The following is a 23,769-nucleotide window of genomic DNA, read 5'->3' as shown; positions in this document are numbered from 1 at the left end:
TGTATACCATACAGCGTTTCAGTTTAATCGCCCCAGGCGATTTTCTCGTAAACTATGCACAATACAACAAAATTACCTAAACAAAAATTACTCAGATTGGAAGGGGACATCTCTTAGTAACCTTGGACTTGACCTTATTTCAAGGTTAACACGATTTTTTCAAATGAAATGACCTATTTTTGACCTTACCAACGAAAAGATCAAACACCTTTAAATTGGAATATTTGGTCACATATATGACCTTGGACCTTTTTTGAATATCATACGACTAACAGAGACAGAGTTTATGGCGATAATGTTATACGAGTTACACGTTTTTGAAGGTCATACAATATTCCTGGAATATTTATATCCCAGGCCATTTACCTCACTAACTACGGGAAAGAGTTACCTATGGAAAAAAATGACTTTACAGAAGTTATGTGAATAGAAGGGGAATATCCGACGATGACCTTGAGGTCCCCTTTGGAGGTTGTCCCAAGGTCATTGAGGTGAAATTTTTCATTGGTATTAGCTTTTTTTATAGCACCAATGGAAAGAACGAAATATGTCACGTCGACAAACTTGAATTCAGTCATGACGTTTTATGATTATATTTCATTTTTTCCAGCTTCTTGAAGTTCATGGTTTAGGTTATGGTTTTAATCACATACGGCATCTGGTTAACACAATTTTCTGATTCAATACAGTACTAGATACCAATCCTCTTCTCACAACTTAGAAACCAGTGACTGTAAATATCTGCAAAAAGAATCCAGCACCCGTATAACATTATTTCTGATGATTAACCGTATGACCTTCAAAAGTGTTCCAAGACCATTTATGTGAACATATATTGCAATGTAAACTTTTTCGCTTTTTTCATAGGGGGGGGGGGTCAAAAATAGGTCATTCCATTTGAAAATATCGCGTTAACCTTGAAATAAGATCAAGTTCAAGGTCATCTTGAGGTGAATCCTTCCAATCCAAATAACTTTTGTTTAGATTATTTTTTTGTGTTCAGCGTAGTTTACAAGAAAATCGCCTAAGGTGATTAAAATGAAACACTTTTATATATACAGGCGATTCAAAACTATATGACAACCTCTCGGGAGCTAATTCTTTAGCTAAAAATAGTAAAAAAATTTCATATAAACATAGGCCCGAAAGAAAGATTTTACTGAATTTTGTAAACTGTTTGTAAAATGTTTAAACAAACATAGAAAAAATACAAGATTTTATTGAAATATGCACAATTAAAACCGAATAGTAAAACAAATAATAAAAAAATTAATGACTCAAACAAATGTTAACATACTGGATGCATCATATCCAACAGCACCGTAATACTTAGCAGTAGTTTATGAAGAAGCTTACAAAAAGTAAAAGCTAGCTCAGCCAAAGGTTGAATTTTTAACAATTGTTCCTATTTAAAAAGTATACTCCAGTCAATTTTGAAAACATTTTATGCTAAAAAAAATTCATGTATAATTCATGTATTTTCTTTGTTTTCTCTTGAAATGCAATATTTTTCTGCTGTAGAACAAACAATTTAATTTCTGTAACATTATTTAGTTTGGAAAATAATTCTACATTTTAGATTTTTAACCGCACTGTGAGATAGGAACTCATAAGAAAAAAAAGTGTGGCTGGTTTAATTGAGACCAGTTAAGGGGAAGATCACTGTATCAGAAACTTACATTCAAAATCTTAAAAATATAAGAGTATTGTTCATATGCAAAATATTATACTAAGAGTCATTTTTTAACAGGTGTAGTTGACACCTTGTTAATGAAAATATTACAGATGAACAAAGGCATTATTTAAACAAAATCAAATTCGTATAACAATAAGAATTGAAATTATTCATGAAAATAAAAGAAACAATTCCATAAATCTTTTTGAGGTAAACAGATAAATTGTTGACGATATCAAGATTGGAATAAATATATAATGAAAAATGTTAATAATAATATCATTTAAAAACCATTAATGGGTACACAAAGTGTTTATAAAAACATGTGATCATTTTTATATATTAAAATATATAAAAACATTTATATATTTTAATATAAATGATTATAATCAGTATTAAAGCAAAATTAAGTAATGAATTAAATTTTATTAAAAAAATATATAAATTAAGAAGTTAATTGGTAAGCAGTTAATAAATAAAACATCATGTACAATAAAATATATCAAAATTTAAAAATTCCATTTAAACAAATATATACTTGAATAAAAGTAGAAAACAAATAATTAAACATATGCTGAATTATACAAACTGATACCACAAAACACTGAAAATTATACACCACTACTGGTTTAATCGTATCCATTAGTCATTAATACAATTTCTCTATTATAATTAATGATATTATAAGGTGGTCCATTAATACTTAAACTCAAGTTCTCTGATTTACCATTTGTATGTGTATTTATAGATAAATACTGTGTAATCTGATTTTGATGACTTTTTTAGATCCTTATGCAAAAGAAAATTCTCTTCCTTGTAAATAAAATTTAAAATTGTAAATCTTCATTCCTTAGAAAGTTAATGGTTAATATTCACCATCTGTAGAATCTAATTCTATTGTTGGAACAAGAATCAGAGTTCTGTTCTCTAAACATTTATATTACCAATCGCATTTCTACTATGTATTCCTATTGAAATTAAGATTTTTTCACACGTTAGCTTTAATCTAAACAAGTCACATTGTTGAACTTCTCTCAACAGCTTTTTTATGGCATCTGAAGTATTCCTCTATTGTGCTTAACAAATGGTGTTTTACTAGCAACCAAATATTTTTATTCAAGTCAAAATGATTAGGTTGATATTTTAAAATTGAAAAATCTTTAGATTGAAAGTTTTCTACACACTTTTTTTATGGTTTTCGTGTTTTATTACCATCATAAAACTCAGTTCTAAACATGGCTGGTAAATGATTATGTAATTTGTTACCAGTTCTGCATTCCAGTTTCAGTGAAATGAATTGGAACTGGGTAATGAAGTGAATTATGAAACATTCTCAGTTTATATTTTTCAAGTGAACATTACAGAACCTTCTCAAATATGACTGACTGATGACTGTAGAGTTAGGCGGTAATATAAAAATTTGCAGTAATTAATAATAAAAACATAAAGAAATGTTAAATAAAGAAGAATAAATACTACAGAAAACATTAACCTATTTATGATGTCTAGAATGAAATAATTACTAAGAAAAATAGTAAAATATGACTGTTGGATTAAGAGTGTTTACTATTTCAAACTACACTGCTTTTGAACAGCTTAGATGAATTATTATCTTATCTTATAGCAATTAATGAATTCAGGGAATAGATTTTGTTATATGTATTTGCAAAAAATTACTATAGTTAAAAAATAATGTTACTATTACCAAAATATAAGGAACTAAATTTGATTACAGAAGCTTTTTGAGAATAAATTTTGTTAATTATTTTTACATCGCATTATTGAAATAAAAAATATAAATGTAGACTAAGCGCAATTTTGTTTTTTCACTGAAATTCTGTTTTGACTACATTCATTATTTAAAATGCAGATATTTAAATAACAACATTACACTATCCAAGATTGATGGCAACGTGCAAAATTTACTAAACCAAAGAGAATTTTTAACCAATGGGGCCTAATCAATATTCTTACTTCTATGTTATCTGAATACTATAATAGTTTATTAAAGGAGCCAGAAATGAATTATAATCAAAAGCAAACACTATAATTTTGATAAGTATTCTTATTTGATCCAACTGTATTTGTAGTTAATATACTATTCTAATAAAAAAAATATATATATATATACCAATATATATATATATATATGGGGAAGCCCTCGCTGACTTATCTGTCACTTTATCTGTCTCTTATTTTTCAAGAGAGCTAGAAAGCTAAAATTTGGCAGAGTTATTCCAAATGAGAGTCCTCATGAAGAGAAGTATATTTTGATTAACACCCTGTGAGTGGTTATATTAAAAATAGTGATGAAAAAATATTCTAAAACTAAAACCGTAGTTAATTTAGAACTTGAAATGAATAAATATTTCCTTTACGTAATAAGCTACCATTAAAAAATGATTTTTTCCTCCCTGAATCCTGGAAGGTAAAAGGATGCATATTAGTCTCTGGAAAAGGTAGGAAGAGAGAAGCTTGAATCTGAGCACAAATGATAACACCAACTTTCATCAAACAAATTTTGGGATTTTCCTTCGAATCACAAGGGAATTATTGCAATGAATTAAGAATGCATTTTGCAGTGCTTATATATTTTGTAAACCAAACTGTAATAAAGGTTAGGATTTGAGTCTGGTTGTAACAACAATATTAATAAAAAAATATTGGCCCTCTTTTACCCCCTCAATACATGGGTTGATTGTTAATCCACGTTCTAGAGAACCAAATGCTTGGTATAGTAATCAATTATTTTATTCATTTTGACTTATAATAATGGCTCGATTCATTAAGGAATTCAGACCCCATAAATAAAAAAAATTTAGTTGTTATATAAGGATGAAAACTTTATAATTTTGCTCAAACATCTGAAACAAATTGTACGATTCAACTCTTCTCTTGCAGAAAGCAGAAGATGACTGAGTACCCTCTAACAACTTGAAATTGAGTTGTAAAATAATCAGTCACAAATAGATAAATTTTACAATGTAATTCTCAAACAGAGAAACACTTGTGGAAAATGCAACATTAATAACATAATTTTATTAAGGAATACATTACATAATCATTGTAAAATTAGTGTGTAATATACATTATGTTAACTTGTGACACATTCTGAATTCAGCACTCTATCAGATGTGTAGTAAAAAGAGGATTCATACAAAAAGAGGTGAAGGAGTAGGTGAGCAAACAAGCATGGAATTAAGTGTCTGTATATGATTATTCAGCAAGTGATCCAAAATGTGATCCAATGCTGAAAGAAGATTAACTTGTATTTTTTTAATTCTCAAGAATATTTTTAACCATTTACCAGAGTAAAATTGTTCCAAATGCCAACTACAAAATTCAATATAAAATAGGTTTACTTGAAACACTAATTTCTTATATCTACTTTATACTTAAAAAGTGCTGAAATCTTTAAACAAAGCATCAATTGAAGGGGATACAAATGAAGGGGATTACCTTAACATGGGACAGCCCTCATACATTCCATTTACAGATCAAATCTCAAATTTCACTTCAATAAATGAATTGCATTTATAGGAACTAAATATATTTTTGAGTTGATGCATTGATTTATCAATTAATCATTAAAAAAGTTATTAAAAAAGTTTCCTACTTATAAAATATCATTAAAAAAGCATATGCAGTAGGTATAGTAATTGGTATAGTAATTTATTTAACATACTTTATTAATTTCTGTTTCCGGCAGGAACATTTAAAAAATTTTTTTCAGATGTATGGGTTGTTATTTTACTATCTACTTTTTTTAATGATCTTGCTTTTAAAACCTCTGGACTATCGGTAAGGTATCATTTACATTAGAAATTACATGTAATAGCCATATGTAGATAGATGATCAACACTTGATTCCTAAAGGTACCAATTGAGTTCTAACAATTCATTCCTGGATACTGCTTTTACAGCTTTCACTGGATAATTTTAGACTGAAAACTGTTAAATTTAATTCAGCTAGTTAATAACTGCATAAGAATTATGTTTATCTATAGGAAAATCTGAATAAAATTATACCAAATATTCTGAAGAATGTTAGATTGTCACATAACCTGCTTATTCCCTCTTCAATTTATAATTTTGTTTTTCACAAAAGTTCAGATTTTTTATTTTGAATAAAAACATTAAATTTTAACTTTAGTGGAGCTTCTCCTGACTCAAATGTACCAGAAATTTATTTGTCATTCTTAAGAGCTAAGTTAATTCTGATATTTGCAAGAGGAGAATGCTGTTATTCTCATAATATATCTCATTTTCACATCTTAAACAAGTGCTGAAAGTTATAGAATTAAGTAATAGCATATTATTCAAAAGTCTATTCAGGTTTTTATACAAAAAAAAAAAAAAAAAAATACTGACACTATATTACTTATGAGTATGTAAAGTCTAGTTAATGCCAAATTTATCGATATTTTCAGAAAACCCTTAAGCAAATGGCAATGTAGAACTGTATTTTAATACATATGCATGCTTCTATTAGAAAGAGATTGAAAGGTTTCCTTTACCAATACATACTTCTGACCAAAACTACAGCTTTTTTTCAGTTACTAAATATAAACAATGTGTTACAGAGGACTATAGGCATTTCTTGCCACTGCATAAATATTATTTTAATAACATAATGGAAGTAATGTTTCAAAAATGTTACTCATACACAACTTTTAAATCTAAAGCCCAATGCACAACCAAGAAGGCAAAAGCCTTAGAACAATACAAAGCAGAAGTTAGAACAAAGAAAGCTTTCTAGAATTAATAAAACCTTGGATCTCATACTTAAACTTTTAGATCTTTATATTACTTTAATTATTTTTAAATCTTAAAAAAAATCTTGTTAAGGTTTGTATAGTTCAACGACACCATATAGGATGTCTAAACCTCATTAAGGACATTACAGTCAATAACACAGTATTAACATCAAAATAAAACAGATACAGACATTAAAAAATTTCTGAAGAGACCCAGTAAGAAAATACATAAGTGAGTGAGAAAACTACATGATCTTTATAGTCTGTAAAGGTTGTATGTATTAGGAGGTTTTGGGTATGGCCACCAGATAAAAATCAAGAGTCTCAAGACTGGTTCATAAACTAAGTTGGATCTACCAAACAACGCAAATGTCAAAAATCCAGTAACTCAAAGCAAGTCCCCCATACCTTCAGCATGGATCAAATGGATTCCCAGCCAAAAACCACAAAATATCACCAGGGAAAAGAGGTAAAGTATAAGGAAAACCGTGAATAGACAAAAATTACAGTCTACTTACGTAGTACAGAGTGACGCAGAGAAATGGGAAAATTTTAAGTAATTAGAATAAATGTACAGTTACTAACCTTTATTTGATCTTGAAAATGTTCTACAAGAATGGAAATTTCAATATACCTTACTTTTAAAAATTACTTCACTTAAGTGCTACCCATTTTTGCACACGCATTTAGTCATTCACTGACAATTCTGAAAATTTTGTATAGCAAAACACAATGTGTTCTCCAGGATGTTGGCAATTTCCTCTTCAATCTGTGTTCTGAGGTGGGCCAGTTTCTTGGTCTAGTCTGGTACACAACGCTCTTCAGATGTCCCCATAAAAAGAGGTTGTAGACTGAAGAGCCTGGAAACTGGGGTGGCCAAGCAATGTTAGCAGTCCTGGAAATTATGCGATCCTTAAACAAACATCTCACTGCTGCCATAGACTGTCAGGCAGTCTGTGAGGTGGCTCCATCCTCACACTGCCCCGATTTTAGATAAAATAGTTTTTCAAAAAATTGCAGATGCAATACAGAATCGTTAGGTTTCATTTCTTGGGCAATTTGAATCTTGTAAGGATGAAATGTCAGGTTCTTTACACGATCCAACATCCGAACTCCAATGATGAGGCAATTTTCAGCACTGAATGATGAGGACTCCTTACCACTGCAGTTTTCATGTATCAATGTTTTCTGGCATACCTAAAATATAAGCTAATTAGGTTATTTCAAAGCCAAACCAGTCTCTTCAAAGTCACAAACCCAAGTTTTGATTGCATGTGGATTAAAATCCTGAAGAAAAGGTATCAGATGAATCAATGCAATTTAGAGAAGCTTGAGGAAGAGGAGGAAAAGAAGATTTTTGAGGAGGACATTGCAAGAAGTCTGAGTAAAAACGATAAGCTAGAAAATATAGAAGAAGAATGGGAGAATGTTAAAAAGGAAATTGTTAAGTCAACAGAAGCAAATTTAGGCGGAACAAAGAGAACTAGTAGAAAAGCTTAGATATCAGAGAATATATTAGAGATATTAGAGAATATATTAGCAGTTGATGGATGAATGAAGAAAGTATAAGAATGCTAGTGATGAAGAAAGTAAAAGGAACTATTGACAATTAAGAAATACTATAAACAGGAAGTGCAAACTAGCAAAAGAAGAGTGGATTAAAGAAAAGTATTCAGAAGTGGAAAGAGAAATGATCATTGGTAAAATAGACGGAGCATATAGGAAAGTTTTGTGGTACATAAATTGAAATCTAATAATGTGTTGAACAGAGAAGTACACCGACTTAATACAGAAGGAAAGGTTGATAAGTGGGTGGAATATATTGAAGAGTGATACGGAGCAAATTAATTAGAAACTGGTTATAGAGGAAGAAGAGGAGGTCTAAGAGGACAAAAAGGGAGATACAATACCGAGATCTGAATTTAAGATAGCATTAAAAGATTTGAATGGCAGAAAAGCTACTGGGATAGACAGAATACCTGTAGAATTACTGCGCAGTGCAGGTGAGGAAACGATTGATATATTATACAAAGTGGTGTGTAATATTTTCAAAAAAGGGAAGTTCTGTCAGACTTCAAAAAGAGTGTTATTGTCATGATACCAAAGAAAGCAAGAGCAGATAAATGTGAAGAATATAGAACAATTGGTTTAACTACTCATGCAGCAAAAATCTTAACTTGAATTTTGTACAGAATTGAGAGGAAAGTGGAAGAAGTGTTAGGAGAAGACCAATTTGATTTCAGGAAAAGCATAGGGACAAGGGAAGCAATTTTAGCACTCAGATTAATAGTACAAGAAAGATTAAAGAAAAACAAACCAACATACTTGGCATTTATAGACTTAGAAAAGACATTTGATAACGTAGACTGGAATAAAATGTTCAGCATTTTAAAAAATTTAGGGTTCAAGTATAGAGATAGAACAATTGCTAACATTTACAGGAAGCAAACTGCAACAGTAATAACCGAAGAACATAAGAAAGAAACAGTAATAAAAAATGGAAGTCAACAAGGATGTTCCCTATCTTCGTTACTTTTTAATATTTACATGGAACTAGCAGTTAATGATTTTAAAGAACAATTTAGATCCAGAGTAACAGTGCAAGAAGAAAAGACAATGATGCCTGGATTTGCTGATGATATAGTAATTTTAGCTGAGAGTAAAAAAGATTTAGAAGAAACAATGAATGGCATGGATGAAGTCCTACACAACTACCACATGAAAATAACCAAGAACAAAATGAAAGTAGTGAAATATAGTAGAAATAATGTAGATGGACCACTGAATATAAAAATAGGAAGAGAAACGATTATGGAGGTAGAAAATTTTGTTATTTAGAAGTAGAATTACTAAAGATGGATGAAGCAGGAGCGACATAAAATGCCGAATAGCACAGGCGAAACGAGCTTTCAGTCAGAAATATACGCTGCTTATATTAAAAACTAATTTAAACGTCAGGAAAAGATATTTGGAGTGTAAAATCAGATGGGTGGATAAAGTGACAAATGAAGAGGATTGCGGCAGATTGATCAAGAAAGAAGCATTTGGAAAAACATAGTTAAAAGAAGAGACAGACTTATAGACCACATATTAAGGCATCTTGGAATAGTTGCTTTGATACTGGAGGAACAGGTAGATGGGAAACATTGTGCAGGCAGGCAATGTTTGGAATATGTAAAACAAATTTTTAGGGATGTAGGATGTAGGAGTAACCCGAAATGAAATGACTGGCACTAGACACGGAATCTTGGAGAGCTGCATCAAACCAGTCAAATGACTGAAGACAAAAAAAGTGAAGAAGGAACTTGACCATGGGGTGGGATCTCATAGTGTCGCTGAAACACTCTTTGTGCAGCTGTCACAATGTTGGTAAAACACCCTTACAGCAATCGCATGCTTTACACCATTCCACTTCTCCATCACAACTAAATGTCTGTTACTGCTCTACAGTTTAACATGTTCCTCCCACTTATGTACACCTGCAGAACTGCCTACATCAAATTCAAAATTTTCCATTTCCCTGAGCCACCCTGTACTATGAAACATTTTACAATACTACAAACAACTTCACTCAAACAATGCTTCAAAATTCTCTTCCAGGTAAAGGGTTAATTTGTACGCCTAATGTCTGCCCTCAATGATGTTTTACTGATCACTTCAAATCATTGGCATAACAAACAACTTTTCTGCTAAGTACTAAAAAGCCATCAGAGAACTGGCTAAGGTTTCATCTAAAGAAAACCCTCACCCATTAACAGAATTGTATCACATCCAGAAATTTAAAAATAACTATTTTTCCACTCTAAACAGTTAAGAGTGAAAACAAAATTTGAAGATACAGAAATCTAAATTAATCTTTCATTTCTAGCAGACTATAAAGTAAAACCAGAAGTTGTTACCTCATCAGCTACTATAACTGCCTAATTCATAATGCAAGAAGTTTTCAATCAAAAATACAACTAGCTGACATGTGTCAGTTAGTAGGATAAAACAATAAAATGCAATACTATAGCAGAAAAAAAATTATTTATACATTTTATAACAAACTATTATTTAATTTTAGATGTTAAATGTAAAAAAATAAAGATTTTTAAATACTGACCAGTCATTTTCAGGATCTGATGGAGGATCTGAATCACTCAGTTCTTCCTCTTCTTCTTTCTTTTCAGAGGGATCAGAGAGAACATTTAGATCATTCTCCCTCTGCTTTTGATCAAAATTAACCAAATATTCCGATTTACCATGATCTGCAACCAATTTACCATCTTGCAGATGCTCGTATAATTTACTCTTAATTTCCAAAACACTTCTACACAGAAAAAACACAAAAGAAATGTTTTTAAATAATTTTTTTTTCTTATTATAAACAAATAATTAGAATTTGTATCTTTCAAAGATAGTTATAATTTTTAACTGTATAACTATAACTCAATCTAGAATGAAAATATAATACACAGCAGTCATTAAAAAATACTGAATTATATCAATTTTAATCAGTTAAATTTCTATTATTAAATGGGTTGGTAAATAAACTGCTACTTTTCAAGAAGATGCCTGCAGGTGATCTGTAGTTAGCAGTCAGTTAGTTGTTAGATGCTGCCAATGAAAGGAGAAAATAAATAAATAAAAATTATAATCTAACTTTATACAATAAATAAATTTATATAAGTAACTAAATATATATATATATATATATATATATATATATATATATATATATATTTATATAATAAATAAATCTAAAAGTATAAATATAATCTAACCAAACTTAACCTACGCTCGCTTTGCTTGCTAACCTTCGCTTACTAGTCAAGGTTAGCGAGCGAAGCGAGCATAAGTTAAGTTTGGTTAGATTATATATATTTATTATATAAAGTTAAATTATAATTTTAACTTATTTTCTCCTTTCAGTGGCCCCATTTAACAAATAACTGACTAACTACAGATCACCTTTCTCCTGCAGGCATCTTCTGAAAAAGTACCAGTAAACCATCCATTAAAAAAGTGCATTCATTTTCAATCAATAGCACAATATATTAGTAACTTATTCAGTGAGTAAAGAATTTAAACTGAGAACAAGAAAAAATTAGAAAAGTATTTTATATAACCTTAAAATGTTTCAATACCAATATACAATAATTTAAATTGTGAGCTCTGATACACTGTTTTGGAGCCAATTAGGGTTGACTTTACTGTATAAGCCTTTAATGTGGTAGTGTGATGCACCCTTATCCAAATAAAGAAAGAATACAGGTAACAAACAACCCATACCTCTTCTCGATACGTTTAATAACAGGAGTTGCCCTTACACATTTATAACAGCATTATGATCATTCTGAACTACACTGAGTTTTACTATAAACAATCTCCATCCCAATGGAAATAAACCAAATACATTTATAATTATTTTATATATGAGAGGTTATTTCTAACTAAGACTATTTCATTGTAAAATAATTTATTCTGAAAACTTTATAAATATTTTTTTACTTCTCTTAAATGACATAAATTACACTACTTCTCTATATAATTGCTACGTGAATTAAGACATTTATCGTAGCGATACATCAGTTTCAATAAACCCTCGTCGTATTCTTCTGCCGCCAGTCCATTTGGCCACTGATTAACAGCATTTTTAAGTTCATCGTCACCCGGGAATTGCTAACCGCTCAAAAATTCTTTCAATTTCCCAAACAAGTGGTAATAATCAGATGGAGCTATAAGTCCGGACTCTATGTTGTAAATTTCCCTTCCAAATGTCCTCAGTAAATCTTGTGTCGGACTCGCAACAGTACTTTGAATGGCGCGCCGTAACTTACGTAGTTTCGCAGTAGGCTTCTGCATTTATAGTCGTTCCACATGGCCTGAAATAAATCAGCAGTATGCCAAACCGATCCCAAAAGATTGTGGCCATCAGTTTGCGTCCAAATGGCTGTTGCTTGATCTTTGTTGGCGATTGAGAATGACGCCATTCACTTGACAGCCGTTTTCTCTCTGGCGTGTAATAAGGAAATCTATGTTTCATCGCCGGTAATAACTGGGTTAAGGAACTCATCACCTTTTTCTGTGTTGTATAAAAAAATCAAAAGCAAATCCCATTCGGATTTTTTGTGACGTTCCGTTAAGACGTGCACAAGCATTTCTGAAGCCTAAATGGTCATGAACAATGCAACCAGTAACAGCTCTTGAAACATCAGGAAAAAGAAGAGCCACGTCGGAAAAAGTTGAGCGACGATCTTTTCTGATTTCATCATCGACGCGTTTCAACAAGTCCTCGGTGATTATCGAGGGCCTCCTCGAACGTTCTTCATCATGCACATTAATTCTGTTATTTCTAAACCTTTCACACCATTTTCGGACGTTTCTTTCATTCATTATATTATCACCGTACACAGCAAACAACTACTGCCTATGAATTTCAGCCTGCTTAACGTTTTGATGGCTTAAAAACGTATGACTCCACGTATTTCACAGTCGGCGGCAACATAGATTTTCCTACACACAGGTTTGCCACCCTTAAGAAGATAAATTTCCCAGCGGTCTTTCTTTAGAGATATCCCACACGCGCGCGCGCGCGCGTGTATATATATATATATATATATATATATATTGCATTCTATTGATAAGAACCACCAAGTACTGAATAGTTAGATGAGATACATTTTATCTTAATTTTATCATGAAAGTACTTTTTTGGGATCTTTCATCTTCAAACATGATTGAATTATTTAATTAAACTGCATATTAAAAAAAATGTTAAAACTTAAAAGCAGTAAAATAAACCATTTACATAGTGTAATGTTTGTTACATTACTATGATATTATAATGAAAAATTTGTATTAATTTATTACGTTAATAGAACTTAAAATATAATTTAACAGTACAGAGAAATAATATGAATCTTAAAAAGATTCATTTATATCATATATATATATATATATATATATATATATATATATATACATGACACCAGTTGTCAGGTTAGAAAGTTATAGTATATATTTCTGCTACAACACTTTCATCTTGTACTGCAGAACAAGATTAGATCCAGTTCACCTATCAGCAACCTATACAAATCCAAGTTCAGAATGCCAGCTGAGGGTTACACTAACTAGTCAACCCTCACCACACTTACTGATGTGATGTCAAATGTATCATAGTCCATATTACATAATTTTAATATTTCTGAAGTACAAAGAATATGTGAAAAAAAAATAACAATTGTCTCTCAGTTGAAATAAGCTTTAGCCAACAGAAGAATCATTCAGCAAAGCTGGAAACAAAATTCTAAGTAAGATGATTCAAATATAAGATAGAATTAATGTTCAAATGTTTTATCAGAGTGTATGACATTAAAATCAGTGAAAATATAAGAATCTTGTTTAGAGTGTGATAGAGTATAATTGTGAACAAAACTGATATTGTTGAAAAAATACTGGAACAAGATATACAGAAGTTATGAACAAAATAATGATAATGACAAAATTTCCATTGAAGTAGTTTAAAGTAACTACATAGGAAATGTGACAAAAAAATGTTTTTAGAAGTATCAAAAACAAAAAAAAATCCTTTAGGGTAAATCACTGATTACATATGCCCAATTTCATTGGATGAAAAATGATATTATTAAAAAAATGTTAACAAAAGAGTGGGAATAAAAATGAAATGACAGTAGAACAAGGGTTATAATTGTGGGCTGGTGATTTTATGTTTATATTTTTTAAGTAATTTTAGAAATGTTTCCTATTAAATGAAAAAAATTATAAGATGCTTAATTTTGCATTACAACAACAAACAATAAAACCAAAAACACACCTGATTATAATTAATTTATATATTGGTAAAAAAATTAAAGATTAATTTCAAAATAAAAAAAACACAATCTTAAAATTCTCAAGTAAAATAATAAAATTTACCTGGATCTTTTTAAAGCTTCATCATCTTCAACTGTTGCATCATTATCAGGAACAGAATCTGCATTTACTTTTTCTTTCTCTTCTTTCTTTTGTTTTTTATGATGACTTTTTTTAAGTTTTGTTGAGCTGTACATGAAATCAGCAGTAGTTGGTTTATTAACTTTGGCTTTTTGCACTTCATCTTGTTTACGTGAAAGTTCAGCTTTTAAGCTTATAAGCTATGAAATAAAATATTGTTAACATTGTTAATGATTATGCTACACAAAATTTGTATAAAAAAAATTTGCTTAACTAATGAACAGAATAAACACATACATAAGTTTATAAAAAGACTGAAATAAAAGTAGAATTTATGTGCAATTTATAAGTTAATATGAACTCCATAAATTAACATTATCACATTGTGAAGCTAAACTTCTTGAAGCGCTTTGGTGTATATACTCGTATATACAGTGCCATAAGCATATAGATTATAGGAGATCTTACACAAGTCATACATCACTCTTGAAAACAATTTCAAACTCAAGAAATCAATATTCAATGTCAGGCTTAATATGGAGAGTGAGCAGAGAATTGGTTACATTTCCAACTTTAATGAGCCAAAATATAATATTACAGTATGTTGTATACAAATGTAATGTTACAAATATAATTGTTACTAAATATGGTATTGGTATGCCAAGCCCACTGAAATGTGGGCAGTATTCATTCCTGGTCTGCCAGGACAGACAATAGGGGCAGACTACTGATCGAAATCAGTGCTCAACTTGATATGGTGTGCTTGAACATTGGAGATGTGAATTCACTTTCAGAAGGGGAGCATCTGGCTCGGTTATTGATGTGACCTTTGCAACTTCATCATTTGGCTAGAGTACGGGACTGACGGGTATACCGCTAGCGACTACTCGGCGATAACCATTACGATAGCCGAAATCGGATACGGCGCAGGTGATACGTTTGCTTTGTTAGGCTGGAGTGTTAAAGGCAGGGACTTGACTGTCTTTATCGAGAGCCTGAATTTTCGGAAGGTAAATGAGGCACGTAATGCTAAAAACAAAGCCGATTGTTTAGTTTGACTCGTTGGTACGTGCGTGTGAGAGGCAACTCCCTATAAGATATATCAGGAAAGGCCGCCCGCCAGTTTACTGGTGGACGGTCGAAATCGCGCATAAACGTAGGGAATGCTTATCGGCTAGGCGAGCATCTATGAGGACGACTACAGCTTAACTAGGTTAATATACATCGCTGTATACAACGCAAAGAAGAAGGAACTGTCCAGGATGATTAAAACTAGGAAGAGAGAACTTGGAAGTGCTCTCTTCGATAGAGGAGGACCCCTGAGAGAAACCATACAGTTTGTTTGTCAAGAAGGTGCTGAAATCGAGGTCCCCAGTTACCCGCGATGCCTCAAAAGTTGCAAGAATAATCGAGTAGCTTTTTCCGGTTGGGGATGTTGCACTGGAGCGTTAGGAGATGGATGCGAGGACAATACCGATGTTTGCAGTGGAGGAACTTAAGGCAACCGTGCAGCGAGTTCCCTTGGAAAAGGCATCTGGTGCTGACCGCCTACCAAATGCGGTTGTCAAAGCGGCGATTGTAGCTGAGCCTGAGATATTTTTAGAGGCATATAATGCATGTTTGAGAGAACGTTGTTCCTGCGAGGTTGAGGCGGCAGCGCCTCCTCTTGATACCGAAGCCGAGGTAGGCCGTTATCAATGATTGATACGTTGGCGAAGATATTCGAGAGAATAATAAAACAACGGCTCGCCTTAGCAGTAGAGGAGGCTAGGGGACTCCACGGCAATCAGTACGGCTTTAGAACCAGCAGATCTGCTTTAGACGCTGTGGCGAAAGTACGGAGGTTATCTAAGAGCATGATTGCGAGTCGCCAATATTGCAAAGGAAGGATATGCATCCTGGTCGCACTAGATGTGCGTAATGCGTTTTATGGTGTAACCCATGTTGCGATCAGTCGTGCGTTGCAGGGATTTCGCGTACCGCAATATTTAGTGCGAATTATTTGTTCGTTTCTTGCAGATAGAAGATTCATATGTGAGGTGAACGGCGGTGTGATTGGGCGAGTGGTCGACAGGGTTGTTCCTCAAGAGTCTATCCTCGGACCAACCCTCTGGGACTTAAGATGGCGTTTTTAGCGTCCTACTGTCCCTTAAAGTAACAATAATTGGATTTGCAGACGACATAGCACTTGTCATAGAGGCCGATACCCGGAGGGAGGCCGCCAGCAAAATCAGGGATTCCTACGCTGCAGTTGGAACTTGGATGATTTAGGCAGGAAATATCTAGGCGTATGGATTGAATCCCGGCTGAGATTTGAAAAATACTCCATTGAAGCTGCTGAAAAGGCGGAGAGAGTTACGCGCCATATAGCAGGAATTCTACCTATCTGTGGGGGTCTGTGACAACTGCAAAGTAGGTTACTTACAGGAGTTGCATATAGTACGCTCCTATACGATGCAGAAATCTGGGCGGACGTGGTGCGGTACAGAAAGTATAGAGGGAGGATTGAGGCCTTACATTATAGGCCTTACCTTACAGAAACAGTCTACAGAACTGTTTCTCTGGAGGCTGCAAAGGTTTTGGATGGATAAATGGAGTTTCTCCACCTCTTTAAAAAAAATAAAATAAAAAAGTATTCATTCCTATCATCTTAATTCCATTCATCATAAGGATTGCCTATAGAGTGAACATTCTCAGAAAATGTAACATTCATTTGTCTTAGTAACAAGTAAAAATTCATTTGTTTTCATTCATTTGGCACCAGTAACTGATGCCAAATGAATGTATCTCAAGAGATTTACATCTATCATGGTAATAAATAAAACTGGAATAAATAGTATAAAATAACAAATCAATATACCCCTTTTTGTTATGATTCATTACACAAATTGTACCAACTCAGTAGGGATGATTTTAACAATTAAATTTAGATCATTTCAATTGTCCTATAAGACGACAACTTTGTAAATATGATGTATAGATGATCATTTCATGCTGCACTGAAGATATAAAAAATTAAAAAGTATAAATGAGCCATCTACATAATGCAGTTGAACGAGTTCTGTAATAATCAAATCAACCTTTAATTGTATAATAATTAATTAGGAATATAATTACTGCTTTTACTTTCCTAACATACATAAATTATGTTTCTGAAAATAAAACATAAAATTAGGTATTAAAGTAAACAAGCTAGATAAAAGCCAATAGTTTATCCATCACAGGTTCAATGAGATCAGCAACAGAAAAATTTAAACTGGCCTAAATATGCCTAAACCTAAATGTATAGTACTCAGAATGCCAAATCAGTAATTGAAACTCTCATATTCCATTATACTGATCATAAGAAGCTTATGATGAAGGTGCTCATTAAAACAAGATATCTTCTCTCTAATAATGTACTTCCTCCTCATTATCACGCATAGATTTTTGGGTACTTACGTATTAACGCCACTGCAGCAACAGCTTTATTTAAAAACAAAGTAGTCAATCGGATTTCGGTGGAAAATGAACAGTCTCTTTATTAATTTTAATAAATGGTTATTTATATTTATTTATTTTATAAATATAATTTAACAAAACTTAACCTACGCTCACTTTGCTCGCTAACCTTGACTAATTTACACCGTAATTTTTTGAGTATTTATTTAATAAATTCAGTAATTATTGCAATTATTTATTATTTAAATAATCAAAAACTCCTGTTAATTAGACAAAGTTAGCGAGCGAAGCGAGCGTAGGTTAAGTTTGGTTAAATTATATTTATAAAATAAATAACCATTTATTAAAATTAATAAAGAGACTGTTTTGAATCTATGTTAAACTCTATATAGGCCCATTTTTCACCGAAATCTGATCATACTTTGACTACTTTGTTTTTAAATAAAGCTGTAGCTGCGGCGGCGTTAATACATAAGTACAGATTTTTGGAACTGCCAAAGATAAGTACTGATATTTTTTTAAAGAAGAATAAATTTAAGAGCTCCAGCTATAACAAATTTATACACAATCAGATTTAATTAAAAATTTTAATGATTGTACAACTATCGATAACCTGTTCCAATCTTAATAATTATGAAAAAGACACAAAACATCTTGTTACAAGACACTTTCCATGAGAATAATGTTTTACTATACTGTTCCTAACTTTAACACTGAAGCCATTTCTCAGGATAAAAATCACTTCCAATTCACAGCATACTTGGCATGTTAGTTTATAACAATCTATCCATCCCAATTAAGAAAACAGCAAGTCACCCCCACACTACCTGTAACTGTCTCGAATTTTTTTTTTTCGTGACTTGAACCAAGTGTTGTTACACATAATCAATGCAGTTATGGCATTAACATATAAAGAGACAAGTAAATAATCAGATATTAATAACAGCAATGGTATAATTTTCTACCAGCAGAAAATATAAATAAATATTAATATAAACTCTTTTTAACAAATTCAGTCAATTCTCAAAATTTAATTTTCTAGTGGTTACAGCTACAGTAAGTTAATACATGATATTTTATTTATAATATAATAATTAAAAATATACCAGTTTTTTAAAATTATTTTGTTAAATTAAAATTTAATGAGTTTTCATCTAAAAAAAAAATGGACTACAATATTAATTTAGATTCATACAATCCAAATTAAATTCAACATTACATTACAAAATTTATGAAGTTGTTCACTCTATTTTGTGTAAAATACTATACACGTTTGGATATTCTTAATGATTTCACTGCAATTCACCATTAACTATGATGTTATGTTTTAACATTGCTAAAACTGTATAATACTACACAAAATTTTGCGGGAATTTGAAAATGTGAGCTTTTCAATAACAATTTTCTTTGAAGCAAAATAAAGTCTTATTATAAAATTATGACACATTTTAGGTTAGTAAAATAGGTTTTAGGTTATGTAATAAAGTAGGAGAATACTTTTACTTACAGAAGACTTGCTAATATCAATTGATTTGGAAGTATTCATTACTAATATCACAACGAAGAAATTATACAACGTTCAAAAAGAATACAGAAATGCTTTATAAAGTACAAAAAAAATCACACAAAACAACGTAACCATACCACAATTAGATTATTATTTTAGATGATAAATAAAACAATACATTTAAAAACCTTTCGTATAAATACTTTTGTAATAAATATTACACTCATCCCTTAACAAATCGCAGATCGTCCAAATTTACCACTTTCCCGCAATATACTAACTGTAGTCGCTGCATCAGCTGCAACCAATGAACGAAAAGTAACTGATAGCAGCGCTTTAAATATACCAACGGAGAGAATGTGTAACGTCTTTGAAGAGGAAATAAGCGCGCGTAATAGAAAATAAATAACATTATCATACTTTTTTATTCCCGAGAAGTTAAAATTGCGGCAAACGGTAATTTAATCAAACTCACTTTGAAAACGTAATATACACATCTTTATCACAATGAATTACCAGGAATAAAAGTTCACAAGAGATGGTTCTGAGTCATGTCAAGGCTCTTTACCATATAGTAATGAGTTTATAAGTTTGTAAATTAAGATATGCTAATTAGTTTCAACGTGACTCTGAACAATCTATAGAAAGATATTAATATTAAGTTTTATTTAGTTATTAATGAAATTTTGTTTTTTTAAATGTCAGAATTCCTTTTATTTTTTTGAAGATTTCTTAATGTACATTTAATGTTCTTTATTCAAACATATATATGTATAAATACATAATAATATGTATAAAAAATACAGTAACCACTAATTAATTTATATAATATTCTGCTACTTATCTCTATTTTTATTTTAAAATAAATTAAGACCTCTTTATTGTTTTCCGTTTTATTAGGCATTTCTGCTAATGTAATATTTATTTAAGTTCAAAATGAGCACCAGTCAAATATTTTTAACTTCTTAGACAAATCTGTCATCCATGTAGTCAATTAAACCTGCCAAAAATTACCAATAATAATGAGATTTAGTAATTTAAAAATACATGAAGAAAAGATTGTGTACTTGGTTTCATAGATAAAATTGCATAGAACCTATCTTCTGTTAACATATTCATAGCTACAAAAGAAAACTTTACTCGAGATAGAATGGCAGAATCCTGACTAGAGCTGCTGTTAAAAGCTTTTTAACTTAAAACAACACTGGGAATGGTACACAATCACCTACAATCATTTTTCTTTATCGATGAAAAATGAGACGGTTAAAACCATCTCATGAGCTATATTTGATTGATTATGCAATATTGTTATGGTACTTATATATATGTATATATACTTAATTATATATTTTACTTAAGAAAAAATAATACATACTGAGATGCAGAATTAAATTATAGACATTTTATCGAGAGAAAAAAGATCCTTTTTAATTAAATAAAACACTCATTCCTTTCACAGTTAAAATCAGGTCTTTTCATAACGTTTAACCCCCAAAGCAAGATTTAAGCTAAAAGATATTACAAGGGGATTTAATGTCGTCTTGCATATTTTGTTTTTGATGCTGTTGATTAAAATAAAACAGTCCAGGATTTCTTAAAACACTTTTTTTTAAATAAAGGAATCATTAAAACATTGTTACATCAATTAATGAAAATGATAGAAGTTGATATGACAAGTTTGGCTCATTTACAACTTTGAAGGTTATAGAATTTTTATTTTGAAACATAAGTTAACACTGCCAACAGTGCTACTTATCACTGCCTGTCACAAGTCAGGGGCTTTGTCCTGCAAGTGATAAAGAAGAGTGGAGAGGCAGAAGTATCAACCTTGTTAAAAATCTTAGGTCCATCTGGCTTCAGATGGTAGCACCTAGTTACAGAGCCCCTGCTACGATTACAGGTGAGAACTGGTCAATGGCCTACATAGCGGAGAAGGAACTAGATTTCTACATGTAGGGGACAGAATAGCCTATAGTGGTGACTCGAATAAATTACCCGGCAGGTTCAGAGGCAGCAAGATGGCAAACCCACCCACAGCCGGATTTAGGCATGGACCTGGCCTAGGGTGGCAATTTGGGTAAAAATGTGAATCTTTTTCAAAAAATAAATTTACACGCACTTACTACTGACAAAATAAAATATGGAAAACATATCCCTTTTCAAAGCAGTCTAAAGCACGATAATTGTGGAAGATCAGTTGTAGCACAATGTTGTTATTTGCTAGCAAGCATGTGAAGTCAAAAAATGTACGATAGGTTATACACAGATCTGTTGGAGAGGGCGGCAGCAAGTGATGTACTGCCTGGACAGTGTGGTGCCATATACAGAGGGTGATGTTGTCTTGCGTACCTGTGCATTATGGCCTGCACAGTCCACCACATCAAGACTCATTGCTTACATTGGGTAAACCAACTGTCCCAATCTATGAAAGCTTACTGCAGGTTGTCAAGAGTGTTCAAGTCTGTTGTCTGTTTGGTGCCTTGTCGTTGAGCCATTATGATTTTCTCACTATTCTACTGTTTCAGTGAAAGTTTTTATTGTTTGTAGAACGTTTACAATATTTAAAAAATGTAAGTAGATTTAGCTCAAATCATATTCCTAGTAATTATTCTAGTGCATTTACTTTGCAAGTAGTCAGTTAATTTTATTTAGTATACTTTTGGTTATGTTATTTTAACACAAAAAAATGGATGAATTGCAAAATACCGAAAAGTAGCGAGCGAGAGGAAAAATAAAGTGAATGAAATAATAAGTAAAACTGTAAAATTAGATTATTTTTTTAAAAATATTCCTTGTACAGGGAAAACTTCTTCCCAATTTTATTCAACATTTTCACAACATTCAAGGGTTGATGAAAAAAACATATTGAGTCGTTTTGACTCAATATGTTTTGTTGATTTTATTACGTCTACTGATGAACAAGAGGCCCAAATTAATGATCAATCTAGTGTCATATCATTATCAATAGAGCCAAGTGGTGATCCAAATAGAGTTGCATCTAACGCTGAAGAAAATGAAGACGGCCTTTTAAAACTTGATACTTTCCTACTGTTATTATTATCATCGGTAACTTGAAATCAAGTAATGATCCAGTATTGTGGGATATTAAAGAAACTATTAGTGACTATTTTGTTAAGAATGATTTCAATCAAAATAAATATAGTGTCTTTGAACAATCCAAAAGAGTGTATCCTGATAAAAAAAGATTTTTGAACAAGCATTTTTTGACAGAAAACTTGCTGTAGATATAGTAAATAGAGATTGCCTGGTTTATTCCCTCAGCCAGGGAACTTTGTTCAGTAGCCCCTGCAAACTGTTTTGTCTAACTTCAGTCAAGTCAATTCAGCGACAGTTGATTTAGTGATTGAGAACATGGTTTACCAGCAGGTTAATGAACATGAGAACTCACATGCTCACCTTGACAAGTGTGTTAACCTACAAATGGAGAGCTGCTGAAATGGGGAAGATTGATAATCAGTTACAAACTCAAATATAAGAAGTAAAATATAAGAGTGGTTGCAGTGAACAAAAAGCTAGCATCATGTGGCCTTTCCTTTAGAGAAGATAACTGTCTGGTTCCACTAATAATGGAAACTACATGATGTGCCTATAATTGATTGCAGAGTTTGACCCTTTTTTAAAAATCCACATTGATATAACTGGAAACTCTGGTTAAAGCAAATCATCTTATCTTTCATCTACAATTTTTGACTAGTTGATTGATATAACGGGTAAAGTGTTATAGAGAGTATCTTAAAAGAAGTTGACTTTCGTGGGATCCCACACATCAGCCATGCTATGACCTACACAAGTCTAAACTTTTATCAGCTCAAAATCAACTACACAAAAGTAGACTGTGTACATTATCTCCATATTCTGGTAGCTAACAACTGTCCATTGTAACTGAAATTTGATTAAATCTCACTTACTTATCAGTAGCTAATTGCATACCTGAGCTGTATTTGAGCTCTGCTCAAATTTCAGTTCAATATGGGTTTTATATCAATAATCCCCAAATTCCGATGGTTAATCACCCTAATGTAGGATCTTATTACCACAACAGAATTTAAAAATAAGAATTCTTTTCTGTTCAACGGTTTATATACTAGTATGACAGAAACGAATACATACAGTAGTAAATGAATGCTCAGATTACCATGCCATTTTTAAGCAATCTGTCTACTGAAAATTACTAATGGAAAAATAAAACACGATTACTGATATGAAGTTATTGGTAATTTTAAAAAGCATAATCTGCTAGCAAAGGCTAAAAGAAATTGGTTAGTAATTGACAACTAATTGCTAATAGATATCACATATAGTTTACTTAGCAACATATAGGTTTACAAAATTTTTTCTATGGATAACCACAAACAGGTTTAGGTTTTATATATATGCCTTTTGCTTTTTTATAAAACCAATAAATATAAAATAAAAACAATTATACATTTTTT

The 23,769-nt window shown here is 31.5% G+C and overlaps 1 protein-coding gene across 1 annotated transcript in view; it reads right to left on the bottom strand.

The window, feature by feature from the left end:
- The window catches only part of LOC142327277 (coiled-coil domain-containing protein 174), a 296,126-nt gene extending 276,516 nt beyond the window's left edge, over positions 1-19,610 (bottom strand). The window contains exons 1-3 of the mRNA XM_075370175.1: positions 19,316-19,610; positions 14,350-14,567; positions 10,535-10,741 (exon numbers count right to left, since the gene is read on the bottom strand). Coding sequence (XP_075226290.1) covers positions 10,535-10,741; positions 14,350-14,567; positions 19,316-19,354 — 464 coding nt within the window. The 5' untranslated portion in view covers positions 19,355-19,610. The remainder of the gene's footprint in view (positions 1-10,534; positions 10,742-14,349; positions 14,568-19,315) is intronic.
- Positions 19,611-23,769: the final 4,159 nt, after the last annotated feature.

The sequence above is a fragment of the Lycorma delicatula genome, chromosome 7 (assembly GCF_047948215.1).
Source record: "Lycorma delicatula isolate Av1 chromosome 7, ASM4794821v1, whole genome shotgun sequence".
Classification (NCBI taxonomy): Eukaryota; Metazoa; Arthropoda; class Insecta; order Hemiptera; family Fulgoridae; genus Lycorma; species Lycorma delicatula.
The sequence above is the reverse complement of the archived record's forward strand: the minus strand, read 5'-3'. Positions and strand labels throughout refer to the sequence as shown.